Source organism: Phocoena sinus, chromosome 18 (assembly GCF_008692025.1).
Source record: "Phocoena sinus isolate mPhoSin1 chromosome 18, mPhoSin1.pri, whole genome shotgun sequence".
In the NCBI taxonomy this organism is placed as follows: domain Eukaryota; kingdom Metazoa; phylum Chordata; class Mammalia; order Artiodactyla; family Phocoenidae; genus Phocoena; species Phocoena sinus.
The window spans coordinates 4,128,010-4,153,991 of record NC_045780.1 but is presented as its reverse complement, the minus strand read 5'-3'; the positions used below and the strand labels follow the sequence as shown (position 1 = coordinate 4,153,991).

Genomic DNA, 25,982 nt, shown 5'->3' with positions numbered 1-25,982 from the left:
AGCACTTCAGCAACTTTCTACTCTGAGATTACCTAATCATCATAAACTTTTCTACCAATTCATCCATGAGAGATCTGAACAAGCCCTCAATGTACTGACTTAACTTCATGGGAGTCGTAAGAGATCAAGAGGTTACTAAAATTTCTCTTGACCCAGTGGCAAAAGACTACCCAATCTAAGAATAGCCACAGTAGTCAAAGTCTTCTGTCCACTTCGTTTGAGGATCTTCTTTCAACTCCAAGGTCCTCCTGCTGCACAATCTTTACTGCTCACTGGAAAGACAGAGTATGTCTCAGCAAGAGGATAAGCTCATATAAAATCCTATTACTTTATCCCTCACACATTTCCATTCATTGTTGTAATATTTCAAGGGTCAGCAAACTATGGTCCATGGGCCAAATTCAGCCCAAAAGCCTGTTTTCACACTGCCCATGAGCTAAGAATGTTTTTTTATATTGTTAAAGGATTCTTTAAAAAAAATAAAGAATACACAACAGAGACTGTTATGTGGCCCACAAAGCCTAAAACATTTACTGTCTGGCAGAAAAAGTTTGTTGATCCTTGCTACTCCTCCATTCCATAAAAAAGGGGAAAATAGTCTCTGTTGGCAAACTGTGCCCCAAATAGACTTAACAGAAACTCTTCTAGAAAATTCAGACTTAATCTTCATTGTTGATGGGTCATATATTAAGAATGAAACAAGAAAATATGAGGCAGAATATGCTGGGACAGATCTCATCTCAGCGCCTAGAATGTGACCCCTTGCTACAGGCAGAATATGCCCAGATGACAGAAGTCAATGCATTCACCAGAATTTGCCAGTTAGCTAGCTGGTTAGCTAGAGATAAAAGGATTAATATATATAAATTGAGAGTGGTATGCTTCTGGGTAGTCCATAATTTTGTAATGCCTTGGAAACAATGAAGATTCTTGATTTAAACATTAATGCTTCCTAAAACGATAACTATTATAAAGATAGAAGCCCATTAAACAAAGAGAGATAACACAAAGGTAGAAGAAAATGTCCCGGCTGATCATTATGGCAGACAGGCAACCCTCACAAGGATCCTAGCCCTCATGACAGGATAAGACTAAATCTTTAAAGAGGTTCAAAAAGGCTAGTACAGAACGCCAGTGGTTATCTCCAGAGTTGGAAAAGGAAGGGGTATTGGGAGAAGCCTGGTGCAAATTACCCAAGTTAACCTCTGAGGCTCTCAGGACAGTCTGTGGCATCAGAGGTCCTCAAATGGAACCTGTGAAAATTTTTTTCAATACATAAATATTCAACAAAGATCAGGAATTCCTACAAGTCAGTAAGGAAAAGGTAGACAAACCAGTAGAAAAACAGGTAAAAGATCTGAATGAGATTTCACAAAAGAAGATATTCAAGTGGCCATTAAGCGTATGAAAAGGTGCTCACATTCACCAGTTATCAGTTAAAAAAAAAAAAATCACACTGAGGTACCACTACATGCCACCTGTGGCTTAATGGCTTAACTTACAGACAGATAACACCAGGTTCCTACGGGAATCACTTTGAACTACTCACTCTTATAGAACCATGGGACCTGCATAGTTGCTAGTGCCCCCATCTTACTGTTCCCAAAGCTTTATCAATGCAGTCTTCTGAGGCACTCAGGGCTCAGCTGCTAATGAGAACAGGATCTCCAAGGAGAAATACGTGAAATATTCATAAAGTAACATAGTCATTCAAGGTTACTTTTAGCACTACCTTTGTTATATTATAGGTTTCAAAGGAATATTTGAAAGTTTAAAACCACCATTTATAAAAATCATCCCTATAAAATAATTTATAAAAATATTTATAAAAATAATCTCACTGAAAGATTTATATTTAACAAATTGTCATATACAGCTATATAGAATTATGATGCAGTCATTAAGTCATGCTTTTGTGAAAATTAATAAAGGGAAACCTCACTAAAATGGAGTCAGAAGCCAGAAGGGGAAGCTTTTAAGCAGTGCCACTTGACTTCAAATAGAGAAGAACTGTCAATTACAGACCCCAAAAGAATACTCATCAGGACTTCCCTGGTGGTCCAGTGGTTAAGACTGTGCTTCCACTGCAGGGAGCACGGGTTTGATCCCTGGTCAGGGAAGTTCCACATGCCATGCGGAGCAACCAAAAAGTTAAAAAAAAGAACACTCATCAACAGGAAAGAATCAAGTACCGGCCCCAACAGGAAAAGTGTACATTGCATCTCCTACATCAAATCAACTACCCCAGCAACTCAGCCAATAAGAAAATGTCATCACCCTGAACTCTCACTTTTCTCCAATGGACTTTCATTCAAAACAAACCCTCCCAACTTCCTCCTTTTTCTCTGTAACGTTCCACTCCTTTGTCGGATTTGCCTGATTTGGGCTATGGCTTGCTTGTCCCAAATTGCACTTCTCTACTATTCCCAAATAAACCCATTTTTGCTGGCAAAACAGCTGTTTTAAGGTCAACACTTCCAAAAAATTTATTGTTTGAAAATTTTAAACCTAATGAAGAATTGAAGGAATTGTATAATAAATACCTATGGATTTAAGTTAAACATTTGGGTGAGAATACGTCATAGGTGATTTTTTTTCTTATTGCATCACATCGGAAGATACATGATACGGGCTCTCCCACTACCTGCGATGCTGAGATTGATAATTTTGTTAAGCTGGTGACCGTCAGATCTCTCTGTAAGTAAAGGGACATTTCTCCTTTACAAGTAGTAAATTACTCATGAGGGGATATTTGGAGACAAAAGGAGTATTCTATTTCCCAAGAAACTTTTACCAAATGACTTTAGTATCCATAGATGATTCTTGCCTGAACCAAGTATTACACTGGGAGTTACAAAATGCTTTTTCTGATTCTATCATTCCTTCTACATTTATTGATTGGCATTCTTGTGTAAAGAACTCCCTCTCCCTCCGTTTTTTACCACCAATGGGGATTCATGGATTCTTTATATAACACATTATAATCTATTATTCTTTTTGATGCTCAAATCAACCCGAATTTGTCCAAAAAACCCTCTTCAAGTCAGCTCCTATTCCTTTTGAAATAATTTGACACCTTTGAAGACAAGATGTCACTAGAGGCCAATCAAAATTCAAAACATAAAGAATTAAATCAGACAAACAATATAAGACAATTTAATAAGACTGCCCCACACAGCTTCTTGTTCTTCCAAGTCTTACCTCATCTCTTCATTAACGGCACCGCCATCATTGACTCAGTTTTCAGGCCAGGCACCGTGGAATGATTCTCCACCCTCCCTTTCCCTTACTACTAGCTGGAGAGGGAAACATGACGGCTGGAGGAGTGGAGAGCTACTACTTTCCACTTCATGCCCTTCTGTGTACTATGTATATACTGTTTATACTTTTCCTATGACCATTTCATTATTTTTTTAAAAATTTAAGTATTGTTTAAAAAATGTAAAGCAAGTCTGTGGCTCATTAACTTTTAAAGGCAAAGCAACCATCTGCAAGTTTCAGCTTACCTTACCGTACTTTTTCTAGATTTAGCCCATTTGGTCCAATGTTCTCCAACTGATCACGGTTCCTGATATTTTATTATAAAAACTCAGAGCTGACAGGACTATACTTGAGTTTCCTCTACAACTCCATCAATCTGTCATTCAGGATATACTGAAGCCATGTGTAGAGAGAAAGAATTCCCTACCTTTCATTCCATGTTTGGACAACTTTGTTACAAAACTGCTCCTCACGTTAACAGTGACAAAGTGTATCTTCTTTAGTATTCAGTCACTGGTCACAGTTCTACATCTTGGGTCACAAAGTTTTGTTCCTCTTCCACATATTTGAAACAGCACCCATCTGGGAAAGCAGGCTTATGCCCCTTGATTTAAACCTCAGAAGACTGGGGATAAAGCCCCGAATTCCATTTAGTGATTAATTATAGATCTATCATTCATGAATACATCTAAACTTTTCTAGAAATTCATTATGTTTTCAGCAGCAAAGTAAAGTACTGTAGAGCTTCTATCCCACTGTCATATTTCAAGGTTGGGATAGAAGGAAACAACACGTCATAAGCCTGAGATCTAGAAACAAGCCCACATTCAACCTATCTATATAGTCACAGTTTTCTCTACAGTCAGCCCTCAGTATCCACAGGCCCTGCATCTGTGGATTCAACCAACAGTGGATAGAAAAATACTCAGGAAAAAAAATTCCAGAAAGTTCCAAAATTCAAAACTTGAATTTGCTGCACACTGGCAACTATTTACACATGATTTACATTGTATTCATTACTCTAAGTAATCTACAGGTAATTTAAAATATGGGAGGATATGTATAGTTTATGTGCAAATACTACACTTTATTTATTTGTTTATTTAAAATTTTTGGCCACGCTGCGTAGCATGTGGAATCTTAGTTCCCCGACCAGGGATCGAACCCACACCCCCTGCAGTGGAAGTGCGAAGTCTTAACCACTGGACCACCAGGGAAGTCAAAAAGGAGATGAGCATCCTCGATTTTCGACATCCAAGGGGTCCTAGAAACGACCCTGACCCTCTCCCCACTGTAGCGAGGACCAACTATATGTCAAATCCAACCCTGTAACTTCCAAGCTGAAAGACCAAATCCTTTTAGATTAAATACTATGGTACCCTTCTCCCAATCATTTTACTTGCCTTTCTCCAAACCTATTCTAGTTCTTGTCTTCCTACAACGTGACGACACTCGTCAAAAGTAAAAAGGTACTATGATTTTGTACAACGGGAGGATTACATTTTCTACTTGGTTTTCAACACATGATCTAAACGATACAGTGAATATAGTAGTCCCCCCTTACCAGTGGTTTTACTTTCTGTGGTTTCAGTTACTCGTGGTCAACCACAGTCCGAAAATATTAAATGGAAAATTCCAGAAATAAACAATTCATAAGTTTTAAACTGTGTGCCATCTTGAGTGTCATGATGGAATCTTGCGTCTTGCCAGGGATGAGAATCATCCCTTTGCCCAGTGTATCCACTCCGTGTATGTTAGTATACGGAAAAAACATAGTAAATACAGGGTTACATTACTATCCGTGGTTTCAGACATCCACCAGGAGTACTGGAACATATCCCATGTGGATAAGCGGGGACTACTGCTTCATCTGCACAACTCCCACCTCCACACATGTGTTTTTCTAGAGACACCCTCCCCCTGGAATTTTCAAGCCATTCAAGTGCTTTAACAAGAACAAACATATTTGTACAACTAGATCCTATCAATAAGCACAGTTTACTGAGCAGAGCATCAACACCTGCACTGAGCTAGAACAATAACAGTATCTCAATCTACAAAATGGGTCATCTGGTCACTTGCAATCAACAAATATTTACAGTACTTACTATTTAGCCTGTACTGGCAAATATAGGCAAGTCTCTTATAGCATGAGTTTTTACAACATAATATGGTTATAACATCACTGATTAATTAGGGGTAAAAAATCACCACACAAAGGCGTTATTATTAGGATGCAAACTGGAATCAGCACAGAGTAAACAGGAAAAATAACAGTTGCATGCAAAGAACAGCCACATACAGATGCATTGTTGACTGTCTGGGTGTTCTTCTGGAATGGAATTGTTTTGTTTACCCAAGCATTCTTTTATTCTTTTACCACTGGCAATGGTAACCGTACTACAAACAAGACTGCACAGTCAAGGACAAAGATGATAGGGGAATCTAAGAACCTTCTGAGTAGACTACATGGTAAAGGAAGAAACATTCAGTTTATTTCTATCATTTTTAGTCAACAGACGTGTTCCTTTTCGATTACAACTATAAAAATACTTGTATCACAGCAAGTTCAACAGAAACCCTCTAGCCCCCTTACCCCAGTGAAACAGCTGTTTTTATAAGGGATTTTTCATAAGAGATTTCTCAGAAACACAACCATGACATTGTAGGCAGAAGCACTATAAGTTACTATCTGCAAAAAGACATATTTAGGAAAATTAACTACCAATAAACATCACAAATTCTTCTTGAAAAATATAAATTAACATAATTGGCTAATGGAGAAACAGGGAATCACAAATGACTGAACAAGTGAGATTAATTTAATAAATACATTAAAATATATGTAACTTACAGGTAACTTTTCAAGCTCTTATGAGAGCTTGAAATTTTTCTTTACGTGTCTTGTCTTATTATACTACGCAAAGGATCTCTGTGGGATGAATTTATTTTACAGACAAAACTCCAAAGTGCTCAAAGAGATTAAATGAATTGTTCAAGCTGGTATACTGCATATGTCAATCTCATATCTAATAATGTTATGAAAATAAAAATAAGAGTTCTTACCTAACAGAGAAACACTAGAAACATTCCCATTTAAAATCAAAAGTAAGGCAAAAATACCCACAACACTACCATTATTAAAAAGTTACAGTCGGAACTTCCCTGATGGCACAGTGGTTAAGAATCCGCCTGCCAATTCAGGGGACACGGGTTCGAGCCCTGGTCCAGGAAGATCCCACATGCCACGGAGCAACTAAGCCCATGCGCCACAACTACTGAGTACACGTGCCACAACTACTGAAGCCCGTGAGCCTACAGCCCATGCTCCGCAACAAGAGAAGCCACCGCAATGAGAAGCCCATGCACCGCAACAAAGAGTAGCCCCCGCTCGCTGCAACTAGAGAAAGCCCGCACGCAGCTACAAAGACCCAACGCAGCCAAAAATTAATTAATTTTTTAAAAAAGTTACAGTCAATGCAATAACATCAGATTTTCTAAAGCTGAAGTACTAGAAAGGAATTAATAATATTTGTCAGTATTTGCAGTTGTTATGAATATTTACCTAGAAAAACCAAGACAGTGAACTAAAAGTGTTCAGAACTAAATATAAATATATGAGAAAATAAGTATTTTAAAAATATAAGATGAAACAGTCACAAATACAATTAAAGATTTTAACTAGGTAAGAACAGTAGAAAGGTAGATTAATGGGGAATCACTGAACTGTCTTTACTTTTGGGTAATATTTTTTTAATTGTATAATAAATAGCTAAAGAATCATTTTTTAGTATGTCAAAAATACTACATGAGACCAAATGATACATGAACTTATGTGTGACTACCAAATAAAACAAAATACACAGTAATAAACAATATGTAGGCTCTATATGAAGAAAACTACAAAGCTTTATCAAAATTCATTAAGATAAAATTTGAACAAATGAAAAAAATATAGCCATACCGCTGAGTATGGAGAGTAATTAATCAACACATTTAACACAGTTTAAACCCAAGTAAAAAAATATATTTTTTAGAATTTAAATTGTTGATTTTAAAGTTTAAATGGAAGGGAAGTTTATGGAATAAATAAAAGGAAGAGAAAGACTATCATTTTTTTAAAGAAGAGTGATGAAAGGGTATGGTCTTACCAGGTATTATAAATCTGCAAGACTTAAAAACAATAGAGGAGTAACACAGGAATAGATCAATGAACCAGTAGACAAGGTCCAGTAATCAAGAGAACTTAGGGTAATGGTGAAGGTGGCATTTCAAATCAATTGTAAAAGAATTATTCAACAGTATTAACAAGACTAGAAAAATTACAGTTAGAACCCTAATAACATCTTATACTAAATAAATTTAAGATTAAATAATTTAACTGCAAAATTTTTTTAAACTTTAAAAACGTTAGAAGGAAATGTAAGAAAAAATGTCTACAGTGAAGAAAAATCAGAAGCAATGAAAGAATGACCGATGATTACATATTAAAATAACATAGAGTCAAATATCATAAATACAGTCAAGTCTGTGTCCAGAATCTGACTTTTGTGCTTTGTATAATCATAGAATTCATTGCTGCTGATTTCTATCATAATTCACGTTGTCATGCAAAGTGTCTCTTAATAACTGAAGGCTGTCGATATTCTGTGATTTCACCTTTTCTACAGTCTTACTCCCATGGAGAACTTCGGTTCTGATGGAGAAACAGTGAAGAGCTTTAGTTTTTTCCTCCAGATATCTTTATATTTCTATTGTATTTTTAGTTGTGTACTGTGTGCTACAGATTTCTTTCAGTTTGTTACAAACACAATTTGGTAATTTCCTAAATTGGTTCTGCCTGCCTTCAAAGAGAAACATCTGTATAACCTTATAGGTATAAACTACTTTCTGGTAAAATGACGTTCCAGCAAATCTCGCTGTTTGAGTTTGACACTTGATTCAATATTTCTAGTATTCAGTAACATGTGTGTTTGTTAGTTATTCTAATTTGGGTCAGTTTAAAAGATACGTTGCGGGCTTCCCTGGTGGCACAGTAGTTAAGAATCCACCTGCCAATGCAGGTGACACGGGTTCGAGCCCTGGTCCAGGAAGATCCCACGTGCCGCGGAGCAACTAAGTCCGTGAGCCACTGCTACTGAAGCCCGCGAGCCTAGAGCCGCGCTCCACAATGAGAAGCCACTGCAATCAGAAGCCCGCGCACCACGATGAAGAGGAGCTCCCGCTCGCCGCAACTAGAGAAAGCCCGCGCACAGCAACGAAGACCCAACACAGACAAAAATAATAAACAAAATAAATAATTTTTTAAAAAAGATACGTTCGTTGCAAATTATGCATAGAAAATGTGGGCACCGTTCCTGTTTGCCTCTTGATCAGAAACTTCAGCAGGGCAGTAAAGAAGTCCCTGTGATTCAAACTGATCTTTAGTTGCTGTAAGAAGTTAAATGTAAAAAACCTTTTTTAGTTTTAGGCCCCTTTGAAAAACCTTGAAACATGGAGTAGAGGCAGGGAACGGTACTCACTGAAGTAGAAATGACTGCCCACTTCAGAATCTTCATTGTATTTATACACAAATGCGCTTACATAAATCAGAGGCATTTTGTAGACGCTTTGCTGACTTGTTCACCTCTACAGAAACACAGAAACCAGACCCATTCTGTAAAGCAGAAAGTCATGTCACGTGGAACATGTCCTGTATATATTTCCTACATGGTAATGGAGTCTTAATGATAAGTGCAAGGTGATAATTTAATGATGGGATTAGTCTGATCACTTAATATACACAATCCTGGAAGTGAATTACTTGCATCAGATATAGTGGTATTTATTATTCTGTACAGAGAGGAGAATACATATAAAATATATGCTTACGTTACATGCACGCAGATTTCATGCTCCATAAATCTTTTCTATTTTTAAATTTACCTTTCTCTAAATGATGTGCATGGAATATGCCTTATTACAGAAAATGCTGTTTATAATTTGACTACGAGGAAAAGTGCCTATATGGTGGTAATGCTAGTTAAGGCAAATGAGACAAATTATCAGTTTACTACATCACCAGTTAACATTTTATATTGTGATGTTCAAAAAAGAAAAGTTTAAACCTCAAATGTGTATTTTATTTTACAATCAGTTGTGGGATTGGGGTGGGAGTATGGGAGGGTTGGGGAGGAAAGGTTAATTCACCATGGCCACTGATGGGAATCTTTTTATATACCCATTATGAATGTTTCTATGTTTGCCATTTCTGGTAATTACCATGACTAAATTGGATAGCTTTATTTTACAAAGGTATGGAAAGTTTACAGAGCAGTGTCTAAATCTACATTAGTTGCATTTGCACTATATGTTAATGATATACTTTTGCAAATTATTCTGTAAATAAAATGATTACAGTAAAAATATCTGTATTAAAAAAAGAAGAAAAAAAACAGGTACATTTTACCTTCAGATAATTGCACTGGTACTTCACTAGGGTTAATCCTGCCCAACCAGATTTAGAAATGAGTTGGGGAATATGAAAGGAGTTTAAAAGAGATCAAAATTTGGAGAGGTACCAGCCCTTTAGACAACATTCAGGCCCTCTAGAATTATTTCCATATGGCTAATTCCTACATACTTAATATACATGATGTTTTCTCATCCACAGTTATTTCCCACTTCTCTTCCCCAAGCAAAAATAAATCATCTTACTCTCTTTTCTACTCAGTTACTCTTTTGTACTGTGATAGAAACTTGAAAAATATTGGTGATGAGGGGTTTTGTCCCTGAGTGTCCACTGTACAGTTCAAGAGAGCACAGTGTTTCACCTGGAATTCAGGGCTCCTGATTTTCTGGTGGAGGGTGATCACAGCAACTCTTGATTTGGGTTCGCCACAGGGGTAGCCAGACCAAGGAAGAGGATGACTGGGAGGGATGCAGGAATACAAAAAAAGGGAAAGGAGGAATGGGGCCCCCATTTGCTCAGTTTCATTAACTAACTTGTACTCCTATACAACATCAGTGTCAACTGCTATTAAGAAAATCTTAGTTGGGCTGAACTGGTTCTCTTGTGAAATTGTGCTGGTTATCTTTAAGCTTATCAGTTGTTTGTCCAATTAAACACTTTCATCAGTATTTGATCCAAGTTGTACACACAATGTATTTGGATTATTGTCATTGTTCATCTACAAACTCAAAACAATCATTTTAAAGTATCCTGGGAGTGTGTAGAGTATAACTATTCTAAATACCTTTATGATCCTGATGATATTTTTTAAAAATAATAAAGTTGGGAGGTTCCCTGGTGACGCAGTGGTTAAGAATCTGCCTGCCGGGCTTCCCTGGTGGCGCAGTGGTTGAGAGTCCGCCTGCCGATGCAGGGAACACGGGTTCGTGCCCCGGTCCGGGAAGATCCCACATGCCGCGGAGCGGCTGGGCCCATGAGCCATGGCCGCTGAGCCTGCGCATCTAGAGCCTGTGCTCCGCAACGGGAGAGGCCACAGCAGTGAGAGGCCCATGTACTGCAAAAAAAAAAAAAAAAAAAAAAACAAAAAAAAAACAAAAAGAATCTGCCTGCCAATGCAGGGGAACGTGTTCAAGCCCTGCTCCGGGAAGATCCCACATGCCGTGAAGCAACTGAGCCCTTGTGCCACAACTACTGAGCCTGCGCTCTAGAGCCTGTGAGCCACAACTATTGAGCCCACATGCCACAACTACTGAAGTTCGCATGCCTAGAGCCCGTGCTCTGCAACAAGAAGCCACTGCAGTGAGAAGCCCTCACACCACAACGAAGAGTAGCCTCTGCTCGCCGCAACTAGAGAAAGCCCGGGTGCAGCAACGAAGACCCAACACAGCCAAAAATAAATAAATTAAATAAATAAATTTAAAAGAAAAATAATAAAGTTGGATCTTCCATGTTACAATCACAAAATTAAAACCAGTATTTAAAAGTGGAAAAGTATTAAAATACTATGGGAAAAAAAAAGAAGCAAAGAAAGAATGACAGATGATTACATATTAAAATATCATAAATAGAGAAATAAAAATTGGAAATACTTGCAACATGAATAAAAGAATTTAATATTCCAAGAAGCAAATGCTTCACAAAAAAAAAATTTAAGAAAAATATTATAGGAAAATGGGTAAAATATGATCAGGCAATTCACCAAAGAAATTAAATAATGAAAAAACAAGAAACTGTAAGTTTAAATATTAATGAAACAAATGTAAATAAAACCATGATTCCATAGCTTTCCTATCAAATATACAAAGATTAAAAGAAAATTATTTTAAAGATTAAATAATAAAAACACTGATCAAGGGAGTGGCAAACATTACTCCTGTTCATTATGAATGAGAGGATGAATTAGTTCAAACTTTCTAGGAGAAAATCTGGCTAACTCAAAATGGATCCACGGCCTAAAGAACTAAAACTACAAACTACAGGCTTTACAACCTTGATTTAGCAATGATTTCTTGGATTATGATAACAAAGGCACAGGAAATAAAAGAAAAAATAGACAAATTGGACTTCATGAAAATTTTTCACATTGATGTGTCAAAAGACAATATCCACAGAGTAAAAGGCAACCTACAGAATGGGAGAAAATACTCGTAAATTGTATATCTTATAAGGAATTAGTATCCAGAATATACAGAGAACTAAAACTCAACAAAAAACCAAACCACCAGATTAAAAAATGGGTAAAGGACCTGAACAGACAGTTTTCCAAAGAAGATATACAAGTGGCCAACACTTTTTTTTTTTTAAATAGTAGCCATCCTAACAGGTATGAAGTGATATCTCATAGTTTTGATTTGCATTTCCCTGATGATGCATCTTTTCACGTGCTTATTGGCCATTTGCAAATCATCTATCCGATAAGGGTCTAGTATCCAGAGTATAGAAAGAACTCCTATGACTCAATAATAAAAAAGATAAATAACTCAATTTTTAAATGAGTAAAGGATATAAATATGTTTTTCCAAGAAGATAATCAAATGATCAATAAGTACATGAGAAGTATTTACTGATACTGAATCATACAATAAGTACCATTCATCATTAGGGAAATGCAAATCAATACCACTTAATAGCAGTAAGGACAGCTATATTTAACAAAAAGGGGCGGGATCAGTGTTGGCAAAGATGTGGAGAGATTGGAACACTTGTGCATTGCGAGTGGGAATGTAAAATGGTGCAGCCACTGAGGAAGCAGTTTGGTGGTTACTCAACAGTTAAGCATTCAGTTACCATATGATCCAGCAATTCCACTCCTAGGTATATATCCAAGGAACTGAAAGCAGGGACTCAGATACTTGTACACCAATGTTCACAGCAGCATTATTCATAATAACCAAAAAGTGGAAATGACCCAAATATCCAACAACTGATGAATGACTAAACAAAATGTGATACATGTTAAATCATGGATAAGCTTTGAAAACATTATATTAAGTGAAAGAAGCCGATCACTAAAGACCACATATTAGATGATTTCATTTAAATGAAATGTTCAGAACAGGCAAATCCAGAGGCAGAAAGCAGATTAGTGGCTGCTCAAGGCTGGAGGGTTGGAAGGACAGGGGAATGACTGCTGATGGATACCGGATTTCTTTTAGGGGGGATAAAAATATTCTAAAATTAAACTGTGGTGACAGCCACACAACTCTGTGAATACACTAAAAGATGGTGAACTGTACACTTAAAACAGGTAAACTGTATGGTATGTGAATTACAGCTCAATAAAGCTATTAAAATACCTGATGAAGTGTAAATGTGTAACTTCTTAAAAGGTTTTACTACTATTTCCCCCATGAAGACAACTGGTATTTAATTTCCCTACTTAGTACACTGCAACTAAATCAAAATTACTTTTTAAATACTTTAAAATAAATAATGAATACCTAGTGGCAAATGTTATCTTACATTCCAAAACATTTCCGGGGTAATCATAGCACAGAATCTCACTAAGGAAAAATGTAATTGTACTGCATTCTGATTTAAAAGCAGCAAGCATACTTAAACTCAGTGAGTCCAGTTCTTACAAAGTGCAACAGAAATAGGGCAAATGCTACATGATCCAAGTCAAATAAAGGTTAAAAAGTGGTATACTTGGTTAGTGTTTTTTGCTTGCAATGAAAACTTCAAGTACTTGAAGAAGATCAGGTTGAATCACCTTCCGAAACTGAACGGTCCCATCCCACCCCCACAAAAAAAAATCCGGAAGAGAAACAGATGAAATATGTGAAGTGTGTGCTACTTTGACAGACTTCCTTATGTTTTCCACGTCTGCATGTCCAAGCCTAGCACATGTCAAAAGCCTAAAGGGGCTCTGCAGGTCAGCTAGTCTTGGCTAAAACAGGACAGTAGTAACTTTTGGCTACAGGGTACCCGGTTTAAACTCTCAAGCAGCCCTGGACTCTTGTGTACTAAAATAGATTTTCAGATAAAAAGATTAAATGTTTGCATACTTTTTCAGCTTCTTATCTATCTATAAGGAGTAAGTACTTTCCAACTTCTGTTGAGGAGAAATTATGTCTATGGAGAAAGAGTTATGTTTAGCAGTACTTAAAACTGTTTTTAAAAGTCTCTTCCAAATTAATAAAATACATCAGAACTGTCTAGTAGATAATCAGCTGCCTGCTTACCTACATAAATAATTCCCTCTGCTGAATACACAAAGTCAAGAAATTCCATTGGCAGCAGAAAAGGAGGCCAGCCCAGAGGGGAATCCTACTGAGACTGGTGACAAGGAGCAAGGCCAAAGCCAAAATCAGTACCAAACAGAAAAAGCAAGCCAAAAAGGGGAGAAAAGGAAAAGACTGGGTATAGGAAGGTCAGTGCTGGTCAGGAAATGAAAGGATGACCAAGGCCAAGCAACAGGAAACAAGAGAGAAAGATCATCTGATGAAAGTGAACATAAAATAACATGTAAACTTAATAATGACTGTAATCTTAAGTATCCACAAGACTCGATTTTTTTATGTCAACCAGTAATCTAAAATACATAGGACTATGTGGGGAAAGAAAACCTAAAGCAAAATTTCCAAAAGAATAAACAATTCCAACTTTACAATGCATTTACCCCCAGGACTCAAGCATGTCATTATTATATTTATTTCCATTTCTTCCTTCCAGATTAAGTTTTGTTTTGGGAGTTCTGATGGGAGTATAAATGGTGCATAAGATTGGACCTCCAAAGAGCCTGAAGCCTAGGCCTGTTAAAGAGACATTCCTGGGAAACTGACCTGCACTGCAGCAGTCTAGCAGTTATGTACTGGGTCGTTACCAGTAACTTGTGCTTGGGCGTGATGATCAGTCTCTAGAACTTTTGAGAGAAGCCAAGAGGGATAAAACTCCCTGTGGATATAGCAAGGGAGCTTCTCTTGCTTCATGAAGACTTTGCTCCTTGCCAGTGGTATCATCCACAGCAAATATCCCTGTGGGGAACTTTCTGGGTACCTGCGAAGTTCTATCTCCATCTGAGAGAATGTTGTGTGGAAAGACTGATATAAAGGACATTTATTGCAGTACTGCTTAAGGGCATAAAAAAAAAAATGAAAGCAACCTAAATGTCCTTCAACTGGATATGTATATTACATTATGTTCATAAAAAAGAATGACGAGCTGATGAAATGAATTACATTACATGTGCTGTTATCAGTCTCTAAAACATATGAACTGAGAAAAGCAAGGAACAAAATATACGTATACGCCATCATACATTTTGTGTTTAAAGATGATGACATAAAGTCCTTTCTTTTTTTTTTTTTTTTTTTTTTTTTTTTTTTGCGGTACACGGGCCTCTCACTGCTGTGGCCTCTCCCGCTACGGAGCACAGGCTCCGGACGCGCAGGCTCAGCGGCCATAGCTCACGGGCCCAGCCGCTCCGCGGCATGTGGGATCTTCCCGGACCGGGGCACGAACCCGTGTCCCCTGCATCAGCAGGCGGACTCTCAACCACTGCGCCACCAGGGAAGCCCCATAAAGTCCTTTCTAACTAATTCTTACACGTAACCCAGCAGCCATTGATAAATGTGACTTTATAAAAATAAAAGAGTTATGCATGAAAAATAATACCATAAAGTCCAAAGATGTTTGTGTCCACAAACTGGAAAGCATACACAAGAAACGTATCAGTGGACAGCTCTGAAAGAAGAAATGAATGCCTGGAGGAGACAGAGGTGAGAAGACTTAAGTTTTCACTTCCTCAGTATATTTACATTTTTTGCATACTCATGTATTATTTGCTCAAAATGAGTGAAATATTAAAGTAAATTTTAAAGTCGACCCAGACATGTATCTGCTCCCATACGCATATATACAAAGAGGGGCTGACAATGATCTTCCTGCATATTCTTACACACTGTTTGAATTTTTATCCTGAGAGTTTATTAATTGTATAATCCAATCTTATTTTATAACAGAAATACAGCTGTTGAAAGTATACAATCTTTGACCCTAAAATTCCACTGCAAGAGCTTGATCCTATGTTGAAGAACTGTAGTCATATTTTCTAGGAGGTACTTCCCTAACTGCAGTGGCTAAAATTTAGAGACTACTTAAATTTCGTCTATCACTAGAGAACTGGTTAACTGGATACATATCTACTGTGTGTGTGTGTGTGTGTGTGTGTGTGTGTGTGTGTGTAATGTGATGCCAGCAATAATTAAAACTGATGATTTAGAGCTATATTTACTGACATGGAAAGATGCATAATATGTTTTTTTTTTAAAAATCAACATTCTCCATCCGATGGATCTATTTATTTATTTTTTGGCTGTGCAGCATGTGGGATCTTAGTTTCCCAACCAGGGATCGAAGCCACGCCCCCTGCATTGGAAGCGCGAGTCTTAACCACTGGACTGCCAGGGAAGTCCCGCATAATAGTCTTCAATGAAAAAAAATAACGTCACAGTAGATTTCATTAATCATTTTCTCCATCACAGCTGTATACCACTGTATTGTAATTACCTGTTTACTTGCCTGTGCCCCTCAAAGTCTTTAAGTTCCCTAACGACTTACAACTATGGCCTGTTCACTGCTGAATCACCTATACCTGGCACAGAACCTAGCACATTAGACATTCAATGAACAGAGACCAAATAAAACTGTAAATACACATATCTGCCCCCCCAAAATTACAGCTAAAGAGAGACTATGATGGAACATGAAATATTTAAATGACTTAATTTTACATTTAAAAGAACCTTCAATGTTAAGTCAGCACTAGAAAACAAATACAAGTACTCCTTACTCTGTGCTTAACATTTTCTTGGAAAATGTGTATAAACTGAATTTTTGGCAAACTGAGTCACAGGATAAGTATGCTAGGAGAACTCCCTTACTTAAAGGGTTTCTTTCATGAAGTGAAAAAGCTCCAAACAAATGTATTTATTCTACACAAGCTTAAATTTTGCACGATTTATTGGCTTTCCTTAAAACAGAAGCCTCATAAAAATAATTTTTCCATACCTACCTCCTCTTTCCCCTAAAATAATGACTTGCTTAATATAAACCATAATACCACTGTTTGAGAAGTTTCGGTTTTTTTTTTTTTTTAAATCCCTTAGTTCTCTACAAAAGCTATAAAATTCAGGTATACAGAAACACCCAGAGTAGGCATCATGATGTGAAGAACTCCTCTCCTTAGGATTATTTGTTAGAATTCATGGGCTATAATAAAGTTATGGATTTTAAAGAGCTTGTCTAGAGAGAGGAGTAACTGAGTTACCTTGAGTAGTTGTTAAACTATATAATTTTTTATTCACATAACAAAAGGAAACCTCAAATATGAAACAACCACAGAGTTTAAAGAAAACTAAATGTCAACTCTGGTTCAGAGACTAATTATATTTTCCTTAAGGTTAGAAATATAGGTCTGATCCCCATGTAAACTGATTCATTTACAAGGTATACTTTAGAAAATACTTTATTCTTTGTAGTGGCTCAATTTTTCAAATACCTGGGACTTCTATTTGGTTCAGTCAATTAACAAAGCTTGCATCTGCCTTTGGCCTTTGGTTTTGTTCAATTCTGTTCCTGGTATCAATTTAGCCAGCCCATCAAACTTTGCTTCTCAGGGTATTTTCACAAGGCGCTGCTTTTCTATTCCAAAATATGCTCAAGTTTTTAAGTCTAGCAAGTTTAAAAGGAAAATTTTCAAGTATGAATTTTAGGTACACCAAAACTTTTAAAGTATTAAATACCTGTCGACATTTGGCGATATGCCAGGAAGTAAGGGGAACACAATTACTGCCCTAGAGGAAATCCATAATATCTAACCCATAAACCTTCACCAGAAAGACCCAAAGGACATATAAACATTAACCACATATACACTAATGTAGTTACATAATATATCTATGAAGAACTATGTTTTGCGGGGTGGTGAGTGAAGAGAGAATTACTGGAGTTGTATGTTAAGATAAAGTAGTTAAGATTTCTGAAGCTAAATGTTAGAGCCAATTTCAGCTGAGGGAAAACTGCTCCCAGCACAAGGTGCTGCCTGAGAACACGCTCCGAAGGCGGTCTGATTCGATGGAGGAGGAGCAGCCGGATTAGTCTGTATTGCAGAATCGCCACAACAGATTAGTGTGTGAACACTTCCTGGGAATAAGGTGGGCTACTGATTAATAAGGTGTCCTGGGAATTAAGGTGTCCAGGTCCTGTGGACAGAGGACAAATCATGGTTCTAAACCAAAGTCAAGGTAAAGCCACTCAAAAGTGGTTCTCAGCTGCTTTCAAAAGTTTGGCAGTTTCTCAAAAAGCTAAACATAGTTACCATATGACTCTGGGTATTTGCCTAAGAGAACCAAAAACATGTATCTACACAACAATTTGCGCATGAAGGTTCATAGCAGCATTATTCATAATAGCCAAGAAGTAGCAACAACCTAGATGTCCACCAACTGATAAATGGATAAACAAAATGTGGTCTATCCATACAAAGCAATATTTTTCAACCATAAAAAGGAATGAAACACTGACACATGCACAACATGAATGAACACTGAAAACGCTACGCTAAGTAAAAGACAAATGGCCACATGCTATATATTTCTATTTACATGAAATGTTCAGAATAGGCAAATCCATAGAGAAAGAAAATAGATTAGTGGTTGCCAGGGGCTGGGAAGAGAGGGAATGTGGAGTGACTACCAATTGATACGGGGTTTCTTCTGACGCGATAAAAATGTTCTGGAATTAGGTAGTGGTGATGATTGCATAGCCTTGTGGATACACTAAACGTCAGTAGACTGCACACTTTAAAAGGGTGAATTTTATGGTATGTGATATATCTCAATTTTAAAAAGGGGATTCTCAGCATTTTTTCTGTGACAACACACCTGAAGGACAAGACATAACTCTATCAGTAAAAGCAGCCTACTACAGCAGGGACTGGTTTTGTGACTTTGACAATCACTATACTAAAGAATCTTGAGAAAATGATAACTTAAAGGTCTTTAAGTATTAAGATCAAACTAACGGGTGAAAGTCACTTTTTAGTGACAACTTCAAGAACTGCCTTGAGGTGACAACTTCAAGAACTGCCTTGAGGTGACAACAGATATTTTAAGACAAAAAATATCACAGTAGTTTCTAAATAACAAAGAGATGGCCAAGGCCTACTTAAGCTGCTGTGAAGGAAAGGATTTACAAATTGTTCTGAAAGAGGTAACGACAGTAGGATTTTCATTCTCTAGCAGCAGCTAAGAACAGAAAAAGAATAAAAACATAAAGAGACAATGAGGGTTGGATTCAACAATACAAGGCACTACAAAAAAGATGACACCAGCCACAGGGAAGAATATATATTTATCAACACTGATTTGGCATATACAGTCCCAACTTACATATGGATCATATTTCAAATGTTTGTAAATCATAATTCTGAACACAATTGCCAAGAGAACTAATTTTTGAAAAAGTAGGTAAGCTTGCAAATGACCTACAGTAACTTCTAATAATCTGTCATTATTTCTATTTTCCTAGCTGAAATTCAGTTGCCGGAAGCCACCTCCCTACCATCTTCTCACACAACTGAGAGTCCCAACAAGGGGAATTCCCCTCCGACCTGTTGGCCACCACCATCTCAGCAGCACAGAAAATTCTGGATCCCTACTCCTCATGGAGGTGAGGCCAAAGGAGAGTCATCTGCTATCCAGAGCCACTGTTCTGCCATGGCAGTCTTACATATGAGAGATATTCCTAAATCAGACAGTTGGATTTCAGAGGCTGCTTGTACCCTGATTCACCAATGTTCCCGTGATGGGAAACTGCCACAGAGACAATTAAGGTGCTCAGTACATGCTGATAAATGTATCCCCATATTGAATCACAGAGACTTCATCATGTCCGATGGGTACAATGGAACACCTGCAGCACATGTATGTAGCACTACACAAGCAGCAGGAGCTCAAAGATGCCTGCAACAGAAAAGGTGCGGCAAGGAAAGGCATGGGAAGAAATAATTCAGACCCACAAAATGTGTTGGGGTCTTTAAGAGCACAACAAAAAAAAAAAACCCTTTGTCCTATTCCTCTTGAAATGCCCTTTCTGGGACTTCCTTGGCAGTACAGTGGTTAAGACTCCACCCTTCCAAAGCAGGGGACACGGGTTCAATCCCTGGTTGGGGAACTAAGATCCCACATGCCCTGCGAAACGGCCAAAAAATTAAAATTAAAAAAAGAAGAAAAGAAACTAAGTTAAAAGGAGAAATGCCCTTTCTGATGAGATCTTCCCTGTCCGTCAAGACTCAATGAAGTGCTGCCATCTCTGAGAGGTTTATCCTGAAAACCCTAAGCAGTTGGGAGCTTCCACGTCTGTGTTCCAATAGCACCTTGTATTAATTATTGTAATGCTTATTAAATTGCTATAGTTTATTTACGTTTGTTTCCTCAGTAGGTGTCTTCTGAAATAATGGAATATTTTATTCATCTTGGCATTCTCGATACCTTGTACAGTGCCTGGCAGATAGAAGGGTCCAGTAAATATTCGCTGAGTGAATGAGGGAATGGATTTCTTCCAATGTTAGAAGAAACAGTAAAATAATCAAATAAGCAAATCCAAAATGAATTAATTTGCCAGTCTGCTACTAAGAAAATGGGCTCTGGGACTTCCTTGGTGGCACAGTGGTTAAGAATCCACCTGCCAATGCAGGGGACACAGGTTTGAGCCCTGGTCCAGGAAGATCCCACATGCCGCGGAGCAACTAAGCCCGTGCGCCACAACTACTGACCCTGCACTCTAGAGCCCGCGAGCCACAACTACTGAGCCAGTGAGCCACAACTACTGAGCCCGTGAGCCACAACTACTGAAGCCCATATGCCTAGAGCCCGTGCTCCGCAACGAGAGAAGCCACCGCAATGAGAAGTGCGCGCACCACAATGAAGAGTAGCCCCCGCTCACCGCAACTAGAGAAAGTCCACGCGCAGCAACAAAGACCCAACGCAGCCCAAAATTAATTAATTAATTTAAAAAGGAAAAAAAAAGAAAATGGGATCTAAGCATGAAACCTCAAAGTGGCCTACCCAGTGGATCTGAATACACTGAGTATTAAGGCAGATAAATTCAACTGCAAGTAGATAAGAAATGCATAGTGAATATTCTGCTTGTCCCTTTCCATCACATTTTTTAAATGTTATAAGAAATATTCCTTATTGGGCATGCAAAATCCCCACTGATGGGGATTATTACATGTTGTATTTGGCATTTCTGACATCTAAAGAAATACTTAAATCAAACTGAGCCAGATACAGGGTTCAGCAATATCCAGAAGAAAAACTATTCAAACCCTTCAGGGGAAATAAAGGGTTCCAACCAAGTTCTGATCACAGCTAAGGAATTAAAGCTGACTTAAAAGCTCTAGTGCAGATCAAATCAGAAGCGTTCCTCGTGCTAGCCACCAAATGAATGGTTCACAGGATGGGAGCAGCCACATAAATCCCACACCTTAAGATGTAAACAGGAGGGAATGCCACAGTGGTACAAGGCATGTTAGGTAAGGGAGCTGACAAGTCTTTGGAAGCTACTTATTTTCTTTTTGGCAGTTGATGAGAACCCACATTAAAGCATGAGACTAAGAAACATGGATGTGTATTACTGTCTAAAGTAAAATTTTTGTCTTAGTGGTTGCTTACCTGATCTTGCAAAAGTATTTTATATTTTTACTTCCTCAAATTATAACACTAGGAAGGCCCTAAAAATGATCAACTCAAACCCCGTAATTTTAGAAATAAGGAAACAAAGGTCTACAAGGGCAAATGATTTGCCCAAGGTCATACTGGTGATCAGAGGCTGAGTCTGAACTCAAACTCAGTTCTCCAGTCTCCCCAACTTAGAGTTCTTTGCACTACACGAAGAATTTTCACATCCTAACATGCCCTATTAGAGTCTGGTCCTACACACACACACACACACACACACACACACAGACAGACACGTATATGTGTGTGTGTATACACCACATAGCTATACACTTACTTTTGCATCACTAGAAAAACTAGGGCTGTTCAGAAACATACTAAAAAAGTATCAGTTAATTGAAAAGACTAGTCCTGTGATAAGGCATTCATGCTTTCTGAATGACCCACTAAAACACCAAATCCCCATGTCTATGTTTATATTTATCTTAATATGAAGCATAATGGTTAAGAGCCTGGGCTGTGGAGTAAGAGACCAGCCTGTAATCCCCCAATTCCAGCTCTGACATTTAATCAGTCATGTAACCATGGACAAATTTGCTTAACCTTTTTAAACTTCAGTTTCCTCAACTATAAAACTGAAAAAACACAACTGACTTGTATGGTACTTGTGAGGATTCAACAGATGATGGCTGTAAAGGGCTCTGCCCAGGTCCTAAGACTTACTCAGTAACTTAGCTATTATTATCATTACCACTGCCTACTAATCTCTGTGCTGTCTACAAAAGTGCCCCAACAAAAGTTTTCTGTATATTTCCCCTCTCTCTCTCTCTCTCTCTCTCTCTCACACACACATTCACACACACACAATCCCAATTATATAGTATCTGTCCTTTTGAACACAGAGTACAGCAGCCTAAGAACCCTATTCAAGAAAAGCCTTTTTGCTTTTCTTATTTGGAAATCAAACTCTTACCCCAAATTAATTTTTAAATTCTACAATGTTCAGTGCCAATAATGAGAATTTAGAATTTAAAAACACAAATTGTTTTCTGGTTCTCACACTTTTCCATTCCTTTAAACAAGATAAGTTTGTTGCCTAAATTCTGCAAAGAGGAAATGCAATTGACTCAGAAAGAAAATGAATCCCCCTGCTTCCCACTGAGTACCCTTTTGGTGTTCAGACACAAAGGACACTCTCTATCTCATTTATGGTGACAGCGAGAGTGAATTATTCCCAAGATTTACTGTGCATTTATGTTTTAACTCTATTAGAATCTGAAAATAACACAACTATAAAAGGCCCCCTTTCCATGTATATAATCATGCCTCAAATAAAGTATTCCATCTTCCCCACATTCCTTAAAATGCTGAGTTTACCAAAAGTGTAGTATACTAGCAGGAGAGTATTATTAATACTTAAAATCAAAGAAATGACCTTTCAAGCTGTTTTATTTCCTAAAACAATAATTTAAGCAGCTAACTCCTCTGGTCTAAATTCCATTACTAATTATTCATGTCTATGATGCTCACTGGACAACTGAAAGGATACATTTAGATACCTTCATTTTAATAGCCAAATACATCTAAATGAAATTTATTTCATTTTATTGTAAATCTCAGTATTCTCTTTGAAGGTGTTATTGTCTGGGTTCCTAGAGTTCTCTGAAATTCCAGTTGCAGAATATATAATTTCATTTGAAAGTAAATCAATACTAGAAACAAATTATTTGATCATCATCTTTTCATAAAAGATTAAACAGCCACAAATTTTATTTTACCAGGACTAAAATGCACTAAATTACATTTCACTGACATAAGATCAAAAGAGCTTCATAAATACAATGCTTCATTTTACCAGAGTGAGGTTATAAGAAGCCGAAAAACATTCCCTCTGGAGCACAAAAACTGTTTTAAGTAATTTTAAAACTCTCTTGACATTTCATCCATTTTTTAAAAAACAGTTCTTCCTATATACAAAATCATTAGAGGCTACTGGAAAACAAGCCCAAAGAATTATAAACAAAAAGTTAATTTTTCCAAAATGCAATGCTACCTACTTTTTGGTTATCATGAATGACAAAGAAGTGTTCATATATTATACATTCAGCTAATCTTAAATTGTATAATTTAATCTTCTAAAATTATTCTTAGCCTAAATTAAAACTTGACCATGAGATATAAAATGTGGTCAAAAGTACCTCTTGCTAGTAAACAATATTATAGTTTTTCATAAAATGTAAATTCAAAGTTAATAAAATTTGTATGTTTTATTAGCTTAAATTGGTAATTTATGAAAATAGAACTGGTTTTTCTCAGAGAGATTAGAAAGAAATTAAGATCACCAGAATTTTATTAAAAAGATGACAGATAGTCAAATGCACTACAATGTCTAATCTCATGGGATCAGGGATTTTATGAATATGCCCCAAATTACATAATATTGGGGGACAGGGAGATGGTGTAAGTCCTTTAAAAAATACTGTATGGGAAGTTAACAAGGATAACTTTTTAAATATGTACGTTATTACAGAGTAATACTTCAATGAGAAATATAATTAAACAACAGAGTCAACAACATCTCCAGAAGCTGATTTCTCAAGTGTCACCAGACTACCCATTCTGCTAAAGAGTACTTTTAAAGACATGCAGCACCCACACTATCAAGTTTTCAAATCCCTACCTTTTGCATATACCATTACTGCTTTACTGCTGCATATAAGCACTGAAATGCACATTCCAAATTAATGAGAATTACTATCTTCTTCCTCTTAGAGTCCATTTTAAGTTATTTTAGAAAGATATCTCAGTAAATCTAAGAGAAAATGTTGACTTGGTAGATCCTTCCTTCGCCAATATTTAGAATACTAAAGTATTTATAAATATGGCTTCCCCCCCCAACCCAGGTAACTTCAGCTTTTTGAATGGTTTCATTTTTTTAGTGCTAATATAGTTCTGAACATACCCTCCTGTGTGATTTGGGGGGAAAAAAGCAATTATCTTAAACGTTAAACAGCAGCTAACCAAACTAACAGTGATGTTCAAGTAAACCTACTTTGTTTATAATAAAATCTAAAGATTATATAACAAGCTTTGACGTTCTCTTTCCAGCAGTTTCCTACAGTGTCAAAGGCGATAAAGACAACATCCGTTTTTAGAAGAGGAAAACAGGAGTTAATAAATTATATTTTCTCAACTAAGAAATGCCTTCTCTTTTGTCAATATCACAAGCTATTCACCTAGTGACAAAGGAAAAATGAACACTTCACCTGCCGGTTTCGGAAACTAAATTGGGAGCGTTACCAGTCATAGAGTTAATATTTCTCGGGAAGAATATCTGAAGCAAAGAGATTATTGAAAGTTCATTGCCAGCTGCTACATCTGGGGGGAACGGCCTGAACAAGACTCCCCTATTTGTCATCAGCCTTTTTCCTCACCACCCACCCTGCACCAAACCCCCATTGTTCTAGGTAAAACTCACAGCTAATGATATCGAAAGAGTAACTACTACGTTTCTGCGGCAGGTGATCACCAAGAGGAACTCTTCAGAACCACACTGACTTGCTGATTTCTTTCCCCAAAATAAAATCCGGATTTGATCGTAAATCAATCACAGACTGGTGGGGGAAAAGGATCCCAGCTTCCCTTCCAGACTGATGGATGTCAGTCCAGAGGCGGTTGAGGAAAGCCCCAGAAGGTTCCCATAATAAATCGACCCCCCTTAAAGATCATTTAAACTGACGTTTCATAACGAAATTTTAAAGAAATCTGTACCGAAACCCCTGGAAAAAAAGTACACAGCTCCCTTGCCCGACGAGCGGCGCCAGGAGAGACAGAGGCAGCGGCTCGCTGGGTCTCGTGCGGGCCCGGCCCCCTCGGCACCAGCTCCTCCCCGAGCCCGGCCGGCCGGACCCAGGCCGGAGGGAGGCTGCCCACCTGCCCGGCGCCGCCGCCCGCCCGACGCCGACACTCACCCATCCTTCCGCTTGGCTTTGTAGACGTGACCATAAGTGCCTCGGCCAACTTTGCAGCCCTCGTATTCAAACAGGTCCTCGACCCGCTCCCGCTCGCTGCTCAGCTTCACTTTAAAGTCATAGTCCATTGTCACGGCCTGCGAGGCCGGGGAGCGGGGTCGCGGCGCCGCGGGGCGGGGGTGGGGACCGGGGAGGCTCCGGCAGCCGCGGCCCCCGGGAACCCGCCCGCTCTACGCCCGGCGGCCGCAACGCCGGCCCGGCCGCGGCGGCAGGAGGAGGCCCCGCGAGGGCGCCGGGGACATCCAGGGGGGCGGTGGGGCGGGGGCCGGCCGGGGGGGACGGCGCGGTCCCCGGGCGCAGAAGGGTGAGGGACGAGGGCTGGGGGCGGGGAGCGCGGTCGCTGCCCTTGTCCCCGCAGGCTCCGGGGCGCCGGATCCTGCGCTCCGGCCGCGCGCTCGGCCCCCGCGGCGGGCAGCGGCAGGACGGCACGGCGGACTGCCCCTCGGGCGCTCGCGCCTCGCCGCGCTCACACACGTTCACACTCACTCGCTCGCTCGCTCGCTCGCTCTCCCATCCACTCAGACAGAAAGGCAGCGCTGCACAACAGCCGGTACC

The 25,982-nt window shown here is 38.5% G+C and overlaps 1 protein-coding gene across 7 annotated transcripts in view; it reads right to left on the bottom strand.

The window, feature by feature from the left end:
* CDK8 (cyclin dependent kinase 8) overlaps positions 1-25,982 on the bottom strand; it is a 115,724-nt gene extending 89,742 nt beyond the window's left edge. For 4 of the 7 annotated variants that reach the window (XM_032611452.1, XM_032611453.1, XM_032611455.1 and 1 more), the window contains exon 1: positions 25,368-25,571. In XM_032611452.1, coding sequence (XP_032467343.1) covers positions 25,368-25,495 — 128 coding nt within the window. In that variant the 5' untranslated portion in view covers positions 25,496-25,571. Of the gene's footprint in view, positions 1-25,367 lie in introns of all 7 variants that reach the window. The other 3 variants (XM_032611458.1, XM_032611457.1, XM_032611459.1) reach the window with 1 other exon arrangement.